The 13,481-nt window shown below is 40.2% G+C and overlaps 1 protein-coding gene across 1 annotated transcript in view; it reads right to left on the bottom strand.

The window, feature by feature from the left end:
• The window catches only part of KCNIP4 (potassium voltage-gated channel interacting protein 4), a 678,040-nt gene that overhangs the window by 469,358 nt on the left and 195,201 nt on the right, over nt 1–13,481 (bottom strand). The window contains exon 2 of the mRNA XM_078678883.1: nt 552–676. Within this exon, the coding sequence (XP_078535009.1) occupies nt 552–676 (125 nt within the window). The remainder of the gene's footprint in view (nt 1–551; nt 677–13,481) is intronic.

Genomic DNA, 13,481 nt, shown 5'->3' with positions numbered 1-13,481 from the left:
CTTTTTTTTTTCTATCTACAGTCTTTCCTAACGTTGTTCCTTCTCTCTTTTCAATTGACATTTTGTTTTCTTTGTCCCACCTATCTATTCACACCTGATCCTGTATTTCCAGCCTCTTGTGTTCCCATTTAACTTTGGAGGTACTCCTGTTCTGCGTGCCCGCCTCTACGCTTACTCTTTGTGAATAAAACACAACAAAAGCTGGACCCGTTTCCTATTGTTTACTGTTTTCAAAGCTCTTAAAATATTTAAAAAACTTGCTTTAGATTGTTTCTGTATCCTTCTCATACTCATCCAGAATCACCGACCTGTCATTTTATCTCACAAAGTCTTCCTAATACACCACAGTTTGATAACCGTACATAGTAATGAGACTTTTTTTAAAATAATTATTGCAAATTAAAAAAAACGAGGTAGGATTTTTTTTATTAGAATCACCATAAATAAATACATTAAGAGATCGAAGCAGGGTATGTGTGCTTCTTTGCTGGCTGCTTTTATATCAAGTCTTGAAAGCGTTCGAAAAATGTGGCGACGAAGATTTTGCTTACGTTTTTGAATCCTCTGTACAGGATCTGAAGCTCTTTTCTTGTGAATTTGGTTTGTGCTTCCAGCAACTCGAGCGCCTCGGGGCGATGCCGCACAGTGGCCATTTCCATTTCATCTTCAACGTTATCTGAAATGCCAAAGGGAATGGGGTCAGACCATGAAACTTCACAATTAATATCTTGTCAGGTCTGCCATATAGACACTGTGGCTGTCTTTCCAACCTCGAGCAATCAAAGCAGGTCTAACTAAAAAAAATGCAGACACATATACATAGATGGGCTTTGGGTCAGCCCTCTTTAACCATTAACCCAATCAATCGCCATTCACATTTTGCTTACATCCAATATGGCACACAGCATTGACCAATGTGTAGTAAATTTCAGTTTCAGGGCTAGTGGGGCCAATACATTTTTTCTGTCCATTCTTTATTAATTTTTTTATTTTGTATACATTTTCATTGTGTGTTTTCAATATGTGTTCCGATTATGCCAATGAGAACTGAAGTTTCATGTGATGTGTATTGAAACTATAAACTGTTACTATATATACCTGTTCTAAATACCTTTTCTTATGGAAGCTTTCAATAGTGTTCTCTTTAAAAAATATAAGAATTATTGTTTTTTATCTTTTACTGAAAGGACATGGCTGCCATGTGTAGGTCTTGGCGTGTTTTCTTTTTTTATTATTGAATTTTTCTGGCAAGTGCTTGCAATTTTTTTAAAATAAGAAGCTATTGCATCAACTTGCCAAGGCAACAGCTATTAGCTTTGCCAAAGTTTGTTCCTCATCCATAAACTAATTTTCCAAGCCTCGTCAGAAATTAAGGTTTAAAGAATTAGGACTAACTTGAAATAAAAGATCGCAACACTAAGAAGGGATCATTGATAATAGTATACACAGTGGCAGCCGATTTGCATAACAGTCGTTTTAAAATAGAGCTCAGGGGTAATATGCTTCCTAGTGCACATTACCAAAGGTCTCGCTTGCAAATGTCTCATTCTTTTACCTAGTCACGCTGCCTGTGATTTATACCAAGGGTGGATTAAAGCTTCCTTGAGTAGGGTGGTCGGGTATGATAGCATCATAAAAGTATTATTCCTCATCAAGCATGCTGCAGGTCACATACTCTGCTATATTACCATAACCTCAATAAAATGAAATCACAATGTAAGTAAATTCAGCAGACAAGAATATAATCACAGAAAAGTACATGGCATCACTGTTTACGATCCACTGCAAACTTTTAACGAAAGGTAATTACAACATTATCACTTCATGGATATTTACTCAATTTGTAGATGTAGGAATTGGTGGTGTAGATTAATTCGCTTCTTAAAACAACATTCAATAGTCTATACTTGAATTGGACTAGAAGGAGCAACCTATTGTGCATTTTCTGGATTACAGAGTCCTTGCTGTAGAATATTATTTCACACAGATTTGAATGCTACTTATAATTCTTAAATGTAGGTCAATAATATGTAATTAAAGATATAAATCCAGAAACTTTCTGATGTGTTCGTTTATTTCATATTTATTTACGAATCTATGTATTTTCTTTTGCAATGATTAGTTTATCAGCAAGTGTGACATACTCCTGCTGTACTCCAGGCTTACTCATTAATTTAGCCTGGCGTTTAGACTGTTTTTTTTTTTTGCCAGGCCCACCATTGGAGTACATTCTTGAAGCAATATTGAGAATATACACATTAATGATTTAGCAGCTAAATAAATACTGCCTAGACTAAAATCCATCACAGATTAGTAAAAGTACTCTTGACCATCAGCATCAGGACCATTGCAGGGAAACAATCCTACAATATTACTAATTATATAGTTTCCCCTTATAGACAATGATTCATGTGGCACCAACTGGTTACAGGCGTTACAAAACTAATGTTAGTTTGCATGGCAAATTCAACTATTTTTGGCAATATTCAGAGTGCTGACTGCAATGCACTTACGGCTGGTAATAATGAAATATTCAAATAGGCAGATTTTTATCTCACAGCAGTATTTTTTCCGATTATAACAGGAGGTATTTACCACTTATAAATAAGTACCAGTTACCACAAGAAGAATTCTCACCACTATATCTGTAAGAAGTGTCAGCGTTGCAACGAGGAACCGTTACCTCATGCCATAGTAATGGTTAACATGAATAGAAGGGATTTGTACGACGGGGCCTGTTTAACAAATTGCCTAGAAGAATATTTAGGATTACAGTTCTTGCTGAACCTCAAGAGGCTGAATCAGCCTCGCATGGCTTGTTTTAAAGTGACCACTATGTGGACACGGTTTCTATTTCCGTTGTCTCCTCCCTCTCAAGCCCGAGCACAACTAATGGACATTTGTTATTCTGAAAGCTGTGAAGGAAGTCTGTGGCTCTGCATGTGTGATTTATGTAGCAGGCAGAAGAGTTTAATTGAGATTAATAGTTCACCCAGAGCCAGTGGAGTGATCAATCCAGGGATTTTTACAGATTGTTCGAGCTGTCTCAACCCCTATGTATTTTTGGAAACTTTAGGGAATCTTTGCAGCACAGTTTCATTGTATAATATAATTAGAAAAGTAATTTTATAACTAGCTCTGGAAACTTTGAAAGTAACACCTCGATCTTCATCTCTCACTTAATCACCCTATTAAAGATATTTATGTTCAGCCTACTTCCTGATTAGGAAACATCCCCTGAAAGTACCCATGTACTCTGCACTGCGGCTAGTAAATGCCACACTTACAGCAGAATAGAGCTGCCCTGCATTTTCACAAGCATTACTCTTAAAACTACTCTAAAAGTAACTATTAAAATATTACAAATATTACAAGGATACATGCGGCTCCTAAATATAGAAATGAAAAACGTCTTTAGCATTTCAGTAGTTATTTTTGGTAGTATAGCAGTTTGAAGTAAATGCTCCATAAATTGCTCTTTGCTCATGCTTATTACTTCTCTGAGCATAGAGGAAACTAGGAGAATATATTGCCTGCTCTGTGAACATTGCTTCGGCAATACTTTTTGTGTAAGCCCCGACCACATACTTGACTGCGCTATCATGAACCCACAGATTGAGCCTGGAGGTTCAAGCAAAATGTGAGGAAATAAGACCCTCGAAAATTCATGCACAGTAAAAAATGTATTCCCTACATTTTGCTGTGCATACTGTATTTTCTTTGTGTAACTCGTGCAAATAAATCCATTTCATACTTGTGAAAAGAAGGAAGGTTATTTTGGACTACTCTAATGTTTGCATAATAGGCAATAGAGCAAGAAGGGAATGTCCATCACAATTCTATTTGCATCAGAGGAAAAAGGACCCATATAAGGCCCTGATTTAGAGTTCGGCGTCTGCACAAGATGGTGGCACTCTTCTAAGCACTGTTGAGCCTGCTGCTTTGATCAACTGTCTACTTAGCCCTTAACATCTCCTTGTGCTTGGGAAACTGTGGACCTTTGCCCTGATGTCCTGAGGCGCCAGACCTGCATCATCATTGGACTTGGGGAGCACGAAAAACTCTTCTCCCCTGCAATGCGAGAAGAGCTACGGATAAACAAGATTGTGGTGGCCTATGAGCAGGACATGAGATGGGAGCATTAATAGCCTGTCGATCCTGTGGTACATTTGCTAGTGCTTGGAATCTACGAACCTATGCACCAGACCTGCCACACCATCGGATCCGAGGAGCACCAGAAACTATGTGATACAAGAAGAGCCAAGATGGTGGCACCCAATCAGCAGAGCGTGAGACGGGCGACCTAATAGTAAGTCCATTAATAGTTAATCCGACTGGCAACCTTTGGGCAAAGTTTACCTGTTGAGGCGAGATCTGGTGCCTGGTGATTGGAACACGATATGGGTGTGCTGATAGCCTGCCTCTCCCCTTGACCCTGTGGGATGACCCTCGCCTTCATAAACGGAATCCACTGATCCTTTTAGAGTATCTGACTTACCCGATTCCAGGTACCATCGTTCCATTACTGAGTAACTGAGTGTCTGAGGCCCCTGTGGAGTACCTGTGAAGTAGTACCAGTGGAGTTCCTGTTGAGTACCTGATTAGACGTGACCCTTCAGTGGCTGCCTAACCCTGCTGCATACATCAAGACGGCACATTGGAGCTCCGAACCCACATCGCCAACACTGCCTTTCAATTGTTTCAGTGACAGCCTGACCCTGTGTTTCAAGCATTATGCACAGTCGGAGTGCACGCCTAATTCTAAGTGCCCCACTTCTACTAATTGCAGTGTGTGCTGTGTGGTAATTGGCTCGGGGTCAGCGGTGACTTCTTCGGGGTCAGTAGTGACTTCTTTGGAATGCCTATTTAAGTTTGGTGATCCTGTATTTTTCATCACTGCTTTTCCCCCATTGCAATAACCTAAACAGCCCTCCACTCCGTACTGCAAAATCCTTAACTCAAATCAAGATTCAATATCTGTTAAGTATTGCGGAATACAAAGACTACAATATCTACAAAGAGAAGGAGGGCACGAGCGCCCTGAAAAGATCGAAACAATACTCCTCAAGTCCGTAATTACCAGTCAAAGACAAACAAGAGAATCATTCCACTCTGGAAGTGATCCTTAAAAAACTGAATGATGTCCACAAAATTGCACAGAGCACGAAGACACTGACATCTTACAAGTGGAAGTGTCCGTGACTAGGTGAGACCTTAAGGAACTGAATCTATAAGTGACGATTGGTGAAAGCTAAATCAGCATGATGGAGGAATGTGTAATGGCTCAGTCCAAACACCTGCTCGAAAATGACTCCATATTGGCATCTCTTGGATGTGAAATCACTCAGTTCGAGGACTGCAACAGGAGAGATGACCTTAAAATCTATAGCTTCTGGATGATCAGAAGGCAAGACTCCCTCGCAATTGCCTTCCTGGAAGTATGGATCTCGTCAACCCTAGGTATCTCGTTTTACAAAGAACTCGAGAGAGCTCACAGAGTACCTACCTTCAGGACGAAGAATGGCACATCACTATGCATCATGATCTACAGACCTTTAAGCTACCAACACTCAGAACTCACCCTAATGCAAATGAGGAAGCTTACATAACTCTCCTGGCAGGGCAGGGCGCCAAGATCTCTATCTTTCAAGACTACGCCAGAGACACATTCTTATATTGGCCCATCCAAATTTATAATTATCTACAAAGGCAAGACCTGCGTCTTTCCGGAACCCACAGAATTATTGACTTTCTTGGAAAACACCCTAGAAACTTGAATGGGGCACTACCAGAGTGGTCCTGGTTGATCCTTTGAATAGTAGTATTCGATACAGATGATTATGATCAAAGAGTAATGACCCTGTTGTCCAATGAATTACATTATTCAAAAGTATCCCAGACCAGACTAAACAAACTGAGAAAAGATGTAGAAATACTGCTCCAAAAAACTCTAGAGAAAGGTGAAATAACCGAAGAGGAGTGGAAGTTCCTAAACAATGCAAACCCTAAGACCCCGGTCTTCTACGGACTACCTAAGGTCCACAAAAGTCTGGACAATCCCCCCCTAAGACCCATAGTAGCATCAATTGACTCGCTGCTAGAACCGTTGAGCCAATACGCAGACAGGTTCCTGAAACCTCTAGTGGAACAACAAAAATCATATATTCGAGACACTGCGGATATGATAGCGAAGGTAGAGGGGATATATTTTGATGATGAAAATGAACTCATGGTGACTCTCGATGTAGAGTCACTCTACACCAATTTACCACAAAATGACACCATCAGGGCAGTTGAGAATCTTTTAGGAGAGACGAACATTGTAGGGGGAAATAAAGAGTTCATTGTCCAATGCGTCTCAATGGTACTCCTGAATAACATCTTCTTATTTAAAAAGGACCTTTACATCCAGAAGAAAGGGACCAGCATGGGCGCAACCTGTGCGCCGAGCCTGGCCTGTATATATGTGAGTCTTTTCGAAAATATACATATATATAATGAAGTGAGTCCATATTACGAAAACATCCGGAACTGGGCTCGCTTCATAGACGACATATTCTTTACTTGGCAGGGTACCACTGAGTCCCTGCAAGAGTTTCTGTCTTGGCTGAATTTAGGAGATTCTAACCTAAAATTCACAGCAGCATACAGCAGATCCAAGGTAAATTTTCTGGATATCTGCATTAAGAGCCAAGACAAGAATCTGAAAGTAGAACTGTACAAAAAGGAGTCAGATCGCAATACAATCTTGCACTACAACAGCTATCACCCCAAGAGCCAAAAAGATTCCATCCCCTTTGGGGAATTTCTCCGGCTGAGAAGAAATTGTACGGATCTGGATGACTTTTACAGGCATGCAGAAGAAATGAAAACGAAATTTAGGGAAAGGGGTTACCCAAAAAAACTGGTAGAACATTCTCTAAAAAGAGCACGTTACTACGACAGGGACTGCTTGCTCACGAAGAAAGACAGAAAGAAAACACAGGACAAAATAGTGATGGTTAGCCAGTACTCAGCCATAGCAAATCAGGTTAAGAATATTATTAACCATAATTGGAAAATCCTGAATAACGGAGCAGACATTACCACTCTGGAACTCCCATTATATGCATACAGGAAGAACAAGAACCTGAGGTCGACCCTGGTATACTCCTACAGGGACGACCAAATAGAAAACCAAACTACCTTAAGCGGAACTAAAGCAGTAGGTAACAACAAGTGTGGGAACTGCTGTATCTGTGAACTGTGCATAATCACCAAAAAAGTGGAACACAATGGTGTTTCACATGAAATCACCACCCTGAATAATTGCAGAACCAAAAACGTAATTTATATGATCCTATGTCCCTGCGAGCAGGCATATATAGGAGAAACAGGCAGGGAAGTTAGATTAAGGATAGGGGAACATAAGTCTGCGATAAAAAACAGTAAGGAAAATGCCCCATTAGTAACCCACTGGAAAGAGCATGGACACAGGGAAAAAGATCTGAGATGGGTCATCCTGGAAAGAATAAAAGAACAGACTAGACTAGGAAATAGTACAGCCAGAAGAAAGCAGCAAGAGCAGTGGTATATGGTCAAATTCAACACGATCAGACAGGGCCTTAACTCGAGAGAAGAATGGGAAGCCTTGATCTAATATGTCAATATAGATGTATATACAGTATTAACAACAAGCTTGAATTATCTGATGATATACCATAGAGAAGGACAGAAAACAGATAAGGATATCCCTCGCAGAGGACTTACACACATTCCTTCAACATGAGATATAGGAAGTCTAGGTCCGCTTATACATACGGAGGAAATAGCAAGACATAGAGATACAGAAATATAAATAATACAATTAACACGCCCGCGAAGATATCTCCCCCTTGCCAAATAATCTTCTATGTGCCAGTAAAGATGCCAAAATGGAGTGGTATATATATGTTGTAAATAATTCTTACACTCCTATTAATGTATATTTACAAGGAAGGAGCTGTCGCATCTCGCATTACATAGATGAGCCCGAGTCTTAAAAAGAAATTCGCCACGAGAATGTAATAACTGGTAACTCAAAGAGGGCGTATTACTAGAAAATCGTCTCAAATAATTGCAGGGCGCCTATGTAAGAAAAGACATTATCTAGCCGACTTTCAGATATATAATAAATACAAAATAAAAGATAACAACCGCTCTACAATAGTACCAATAGAGAAAGAAATAATATCTTAACATAACAACACTTTCGGTACGTTAATACAGTCGATTAAAATTATCTGAGGAGAGAAAAGCACTATATCTACTCCTTTCAAAGATGGCGCCGCCAGTTTCAGGAATCACGCTTCAGGCAAGCGGACATGCCTTCCCAGGTGCAATCAATCCACCCTGAGTTGGACGGCGCATAAAATAGAGGCCGCCACGAGCAACACGCTAGAGAGTGTTGGAACGAGGCAAAGACACGGCTCCTGAAAATACGAGGTAAGCGATTACTACCCGGCCAGAAAATATAGATACCGTTAATTAGTAACGGGGAGGGGTAGACCAGAAAGAGCGAATAGAGGAATCTTGGCGCATATAAAGAACAGCTAAGGAAGGGGTCCCTTTGAAAGGGTGGGGGCGTCGGCACACAATAACCTCTGTCTCTCCAGCGAATATAGATATAGTTAACAAGAAGCGGGGAGGGTGAGGCCAGAATTAGCGTGTAAAGAAACCATGGCGCATGAAAGGAACAGCTAAGGAATAGGTCCAGTTGTGAGGGTGGGAGTAATGGTACACAATAATTTCTGTCCCCCTCCCACTAGACGATATGCAGCCACACTTAAAACATGGGTAAACCCAACACATAACGAGGAGTGTTTACCAGACTGCACCTTGTCAGACCAGACTGAGAGAAGACATACACGTTACCTATATCGCTACCAAGAATAGGGAGAGAAGTAAGGTGGGAAGGAGCGCGGTTAATACCATAACATAAGACTAATTGAAAGCCAAATTCACACTTACTTACCAAATTGGGAGGGAGATATATAAAATGAGTGACCACGCATAAAATACCCATAGATACCCAAAAAGAAGGGGGAACTAAAACACGGTAAATCTAGCAGAAAATGAATGTAGAGAAGTGAAGGAGGCAGCGTGACAGTGCGTCCAATAAGACATACCTCTGTATTTGTTTGCCCTATTAGAACATATCCAGTTGACCTAAGGAGACCACAATTCGTATGCCCGTTCAAGGAGAGTTTTAAAAAGTTTTAAGGTAAGATGGCTAATGGGAAATCCGATAAAATTAAAGTGTAACCCCCACTTCAATAGAGGATTGCCATAAAATAAAATAAATCGCTGTTCTCTACCCATGTAGATATTCAGTCAAACAACCTAAAAGATTGAACAACAGGAGAAGTGAACCCAATACAAGGAGTCCTCCTTAAGAAAGAGAGGTAAATAATTCAATCGACCATAATCTACTAACAGAGTCATAATTAATATATCAGTATCCCTAAACATACACTAATGTCCCCAGATATATCTCAGTGGGACCATGAGATGCAACATAGAAGAAATTTATTGAACTCCATAGATGCACCAAGTTGGATCTTCCTCCATATAGAAGGGGTAAGAGTGTGCACCGAATGCATAGAACTGAATGAAAGTGTCCAGTATGAGTTCCCTATCGCGCCCGTAACAATTTCCACATCGAAATGGACTCGGAGGGAAATTACATGTCCACAGAGGCCAATGTACTGTGAAGCCTTAATCTTATAGTGAACTGAATATAAGGCACATAATGCATATGTAATCAAAACCAGCAAATCTCTACCAATTGGTTACTATATGTGTACCTGAACAATTGTATTATCAACATAGGCACATGGGAAAGGTATTACTGTACAGTGTGTTATTGTCTAAAAAGAACCTTGACTTAGGAGAGGTTGATAACCTATACTTTAAACTAGTGACACCCTACTTTTCTCTTGATATACCTACAGAGAGGGTGCTAGTCACCACCCAGACAAGTGAGAAACCCTGAATATAAGAAGTCCTGAAGAAGGTGCCAACATATCAGTTGACCTGCACCGAAACGCGTCGACACATTTTTGTACATACAGAGAATCCAATCAAGGCTCAGTAAACAACGGATGTACATGCAATATTGTTACTGTTGCTTAAACTGATGTGAAAAATTGTAAGCCTTAGGATCCAGAGACAAGTAGTGGCAAAGAGACCAAGTAGCCATAACGTAACTAGGGGTTATATAGCATTAGGTTTGTATTCACCGTCTTCATACATGAGTTGTTGATATGTTTGATGTGTTTTATTTTTAACTTCAAATTTTGAGTTGCACACTGTGATGAAATATTGCGATCTATTGTTTTTTACTATATGTTTTTTAAAAAATGTGTTGAAATTTTAAAGTATGATGTCCAAGCGCTTATATATTTTTTCATGTATATGGTTTTATTAAAAACAGATTGTAAACGATTCAATTTGGTTGTGGAAATTGATATATTTTCTCTATAGTACGGCTAACGGGCCCCTAACATTCAGGTTTGTGTGTGAGCCCATAGTGGTATGAAAGGATAACGAGTGCTCCCCAGGGATTTCCTTTTGACTTACTGTCTTTGTACCCTGTTCCCTGGGAATAGGGGGGTACCCTCTCTCTAGATACCTGGTTGATCCTTTGGCCAGGCTTTAACCCGCAGTTTAATCCAGTAACTACTGTCGCCCATCAGGCCGTGTACTTTGTAAGTGTTATATATCCATGAAGCTACACGTTACTATATGCGCTTACTCTGCAATATCTGGGTGACCTTTCTAGAGTTTTGACATGTTTTGTCGACCATGTTTAGCAGCAACACAGTTAAGACTTTTGGACACTCTATTAGGGTGCAATCCAGTAAGCCATAACTAAGACATATCTATGCTCCCACAGGTTTAATATGCTCACTCTAGTTTCCTAGCTCACGCACAATATTTTGCATATTTGTGAATGCATACTAATTACTGCTGTAAATATGTTTGCTCTACATGTTTAACGCCCACAAGGGCTGTGTTCCTCACCTATTCCACTTAATGTTCGATGTGGCAGTCCGAGCCCTCCTCCTGCTTCTTATGCACATAACGTTACCCACTGACCTGCATCTCATGGCTTATCTCTTGTAGACCTCCCCCCTCCAGGGGGGTGTTCTTTATATCACCATATTCTATGTTTCTCCATTTTATTTTCCTCTTTTCCCTCAGTTTTGTTTCCCTCACTTTCTCTGAGTCATGTGCCAGCTTTGAGTTCTCTCTTATCCTGCCACAAATAGTGGCCTCAATCCAAGACATGTTCACTATAGGTTTCTCCCACTCAGATGGATGACCAACATACCCAAACACCAAAGGTTGTTTCCCTTACTACAAAAAGACTCAACCACCCCGTGAAACACAGGAAATTCTCCTAAAATTGCATATCTCTTAGTAGCGACATAGTTTTTCTCTTGTTAACTTGGATCGACTGCAAAGAAGCACTGTCCTTGCGCTATGGTTGGGTTTCAGATATAGTCTGCTCTGCAGCAATCTCTAAAAGGAACAGTGTAACACCTTGCTCTGCAAAAATTCTGGTATTTCGATATTCACGTCAAAACCGGATAATGGTGGGAGGTGGCTGATTACATGCCTCCAGCACGGAACTACAGAAATGTAATGCAGTAAACCCTTACGCCCCCACCACAGATGACCCCAAATTTTGGGACAGCGTATCTGCAAAACTCTCACTACCCCCACCCACAATTGTCCTATGCAGTGACTTAAACCTCCCAATAGATGTCACATTAGACAGACCATCTCCCTTTAGATAGAAAACTCACACGGCCCACAAAGCGATTCATTCCCTATGTACAGCTCACCATCTAACTGACATCTGGAGATTACATACCCCCTCAGGAAGCGTCTTCGCCTTCTTTTCCACACCAGACATTACCTTCTCGAGAATTGATTACCTTCTGGTCAACTCCTCTCTACTTCATGACATGTCCTCTGCATTCATAGAACCCATCACAATGTCAGATCATGCAGCTATTTCAATAACTCTACAGATCCTCTCCATTCAATTTAAGGGGCAATTCTGACGTATAAACACAGATGGTTCTGCAAGATAACACTGCGAATGAGCTACACAAATAAATAGCCCAGGAAAACAAAGACTCAACATCCTCTTCGATAATACTCTGGACACCCTGAAATGCTTTTTCGGCGTACAAGTCATTAGCCACATGTCCAGGAAAAATAAACTAAAGCATCCCTAGATAGATTAACTGCTGAGATCAAGGCCAAAGAATTGGTATACAGGCAAACCATCGACCCTTCAGACATGGTGATGTTAAAATGACACAAATATGAATTCAAATCCTTCATTAGCAAACATGCTCATCTATGGGCCGATGCCCAGAAAGGTAAAAAATGGTTTTATTTAAGTAAGGCCGGTGGATTACAGTAGCACACCTGAAGTTAAAATTACAAATGTCGATGAATGAAATCCTCACACTGCTCCAAAATCTTGACATCAAACTATACACCGTGACCGTTAAGTCTTGCAAGGATGCTTTTCTAGAATTTCTCCTTTTGACCATTGATTCTCTTCTAGTTATGCTAAATGAGTTCACAGACATCCCAGTAATAATACAATTTGGTGACATGACCCATAAAGCTGCTACGTAAGTTATTGACTTATTATTATTTACTGAATCCCTGAACTCAGCCATCCCAGCGATATTAGACGCTATTGATCATTTCTACTGCTTTTTTGCTTATTCATTAAACAATGATAAAACATAGTTCCTTCCTCTGAACATCCACAGCCACTCCTCCATTGTTGGCATCTCCAACTTTCAATGGAAATCTAATATTACATACCTCAGCATCTGGTTCTGCATTGATCTCTCAGAGTCTGTTGCAATCAGTGAAAACAAAAGATAGGAAAAATTAGGGACCTGTTGTCAGCACGGTCTCTCAAACATATCTCGTTGTGGGGCAGTCTTGATACTATGAAAAGGATGATGTCGCCACTGATTAACTTTCTGACTAGTATGCTTCCCGTCACCTATCTCACATCTTCTTCCTTAAAACCAATATGATTGTCTCCAAATTTCTCTGGAGCAAGAGAAAAGCTAGGTTCACCCTATAAAAACTCCTACAAGCTAGGAGGATGTAACTTCCCTAATTGGTTAATCTACCAAACAGCATATTTGGACACACAAGGTGCACGCTAGTTTAAGACTCCATCTTGCAGGAAGCCTGCATGGCTCGATTTAGAGATGTCAATCAGTCATGTATTCACCTTAGAAACCAACCAGACTATGACTAACTAATCCTATCCACACTCCAGAAAGATCTTTAGAGACACAATTTCATCATTACTGTTAGTGTATAAATCTTTAGCACCCAACGTATACAAATCTTTCTCCCTATCGTTATGGAATAATAAGAAGCTTCAGATCACAAACTCAACGACCATTGGT

Source organism: Lissotriton helveticus, chromosome 2_2 (assembly GCF_964261635.1).
Source record: "Lissotriton helveticus chromosome 2_2, aLisHel1.1, whole genome shotgun sequence".
Taxonomy (NCBI): domain Eukaryota; kingdom Metazoa; phylum Chordata; class Amphibia; order Caudata; family Salamandridae; genus Lissotriton; species Lissotriton helveticus.
This window is presented reverse-complemented; position numbering and strand designations above follow the sequence as displayed.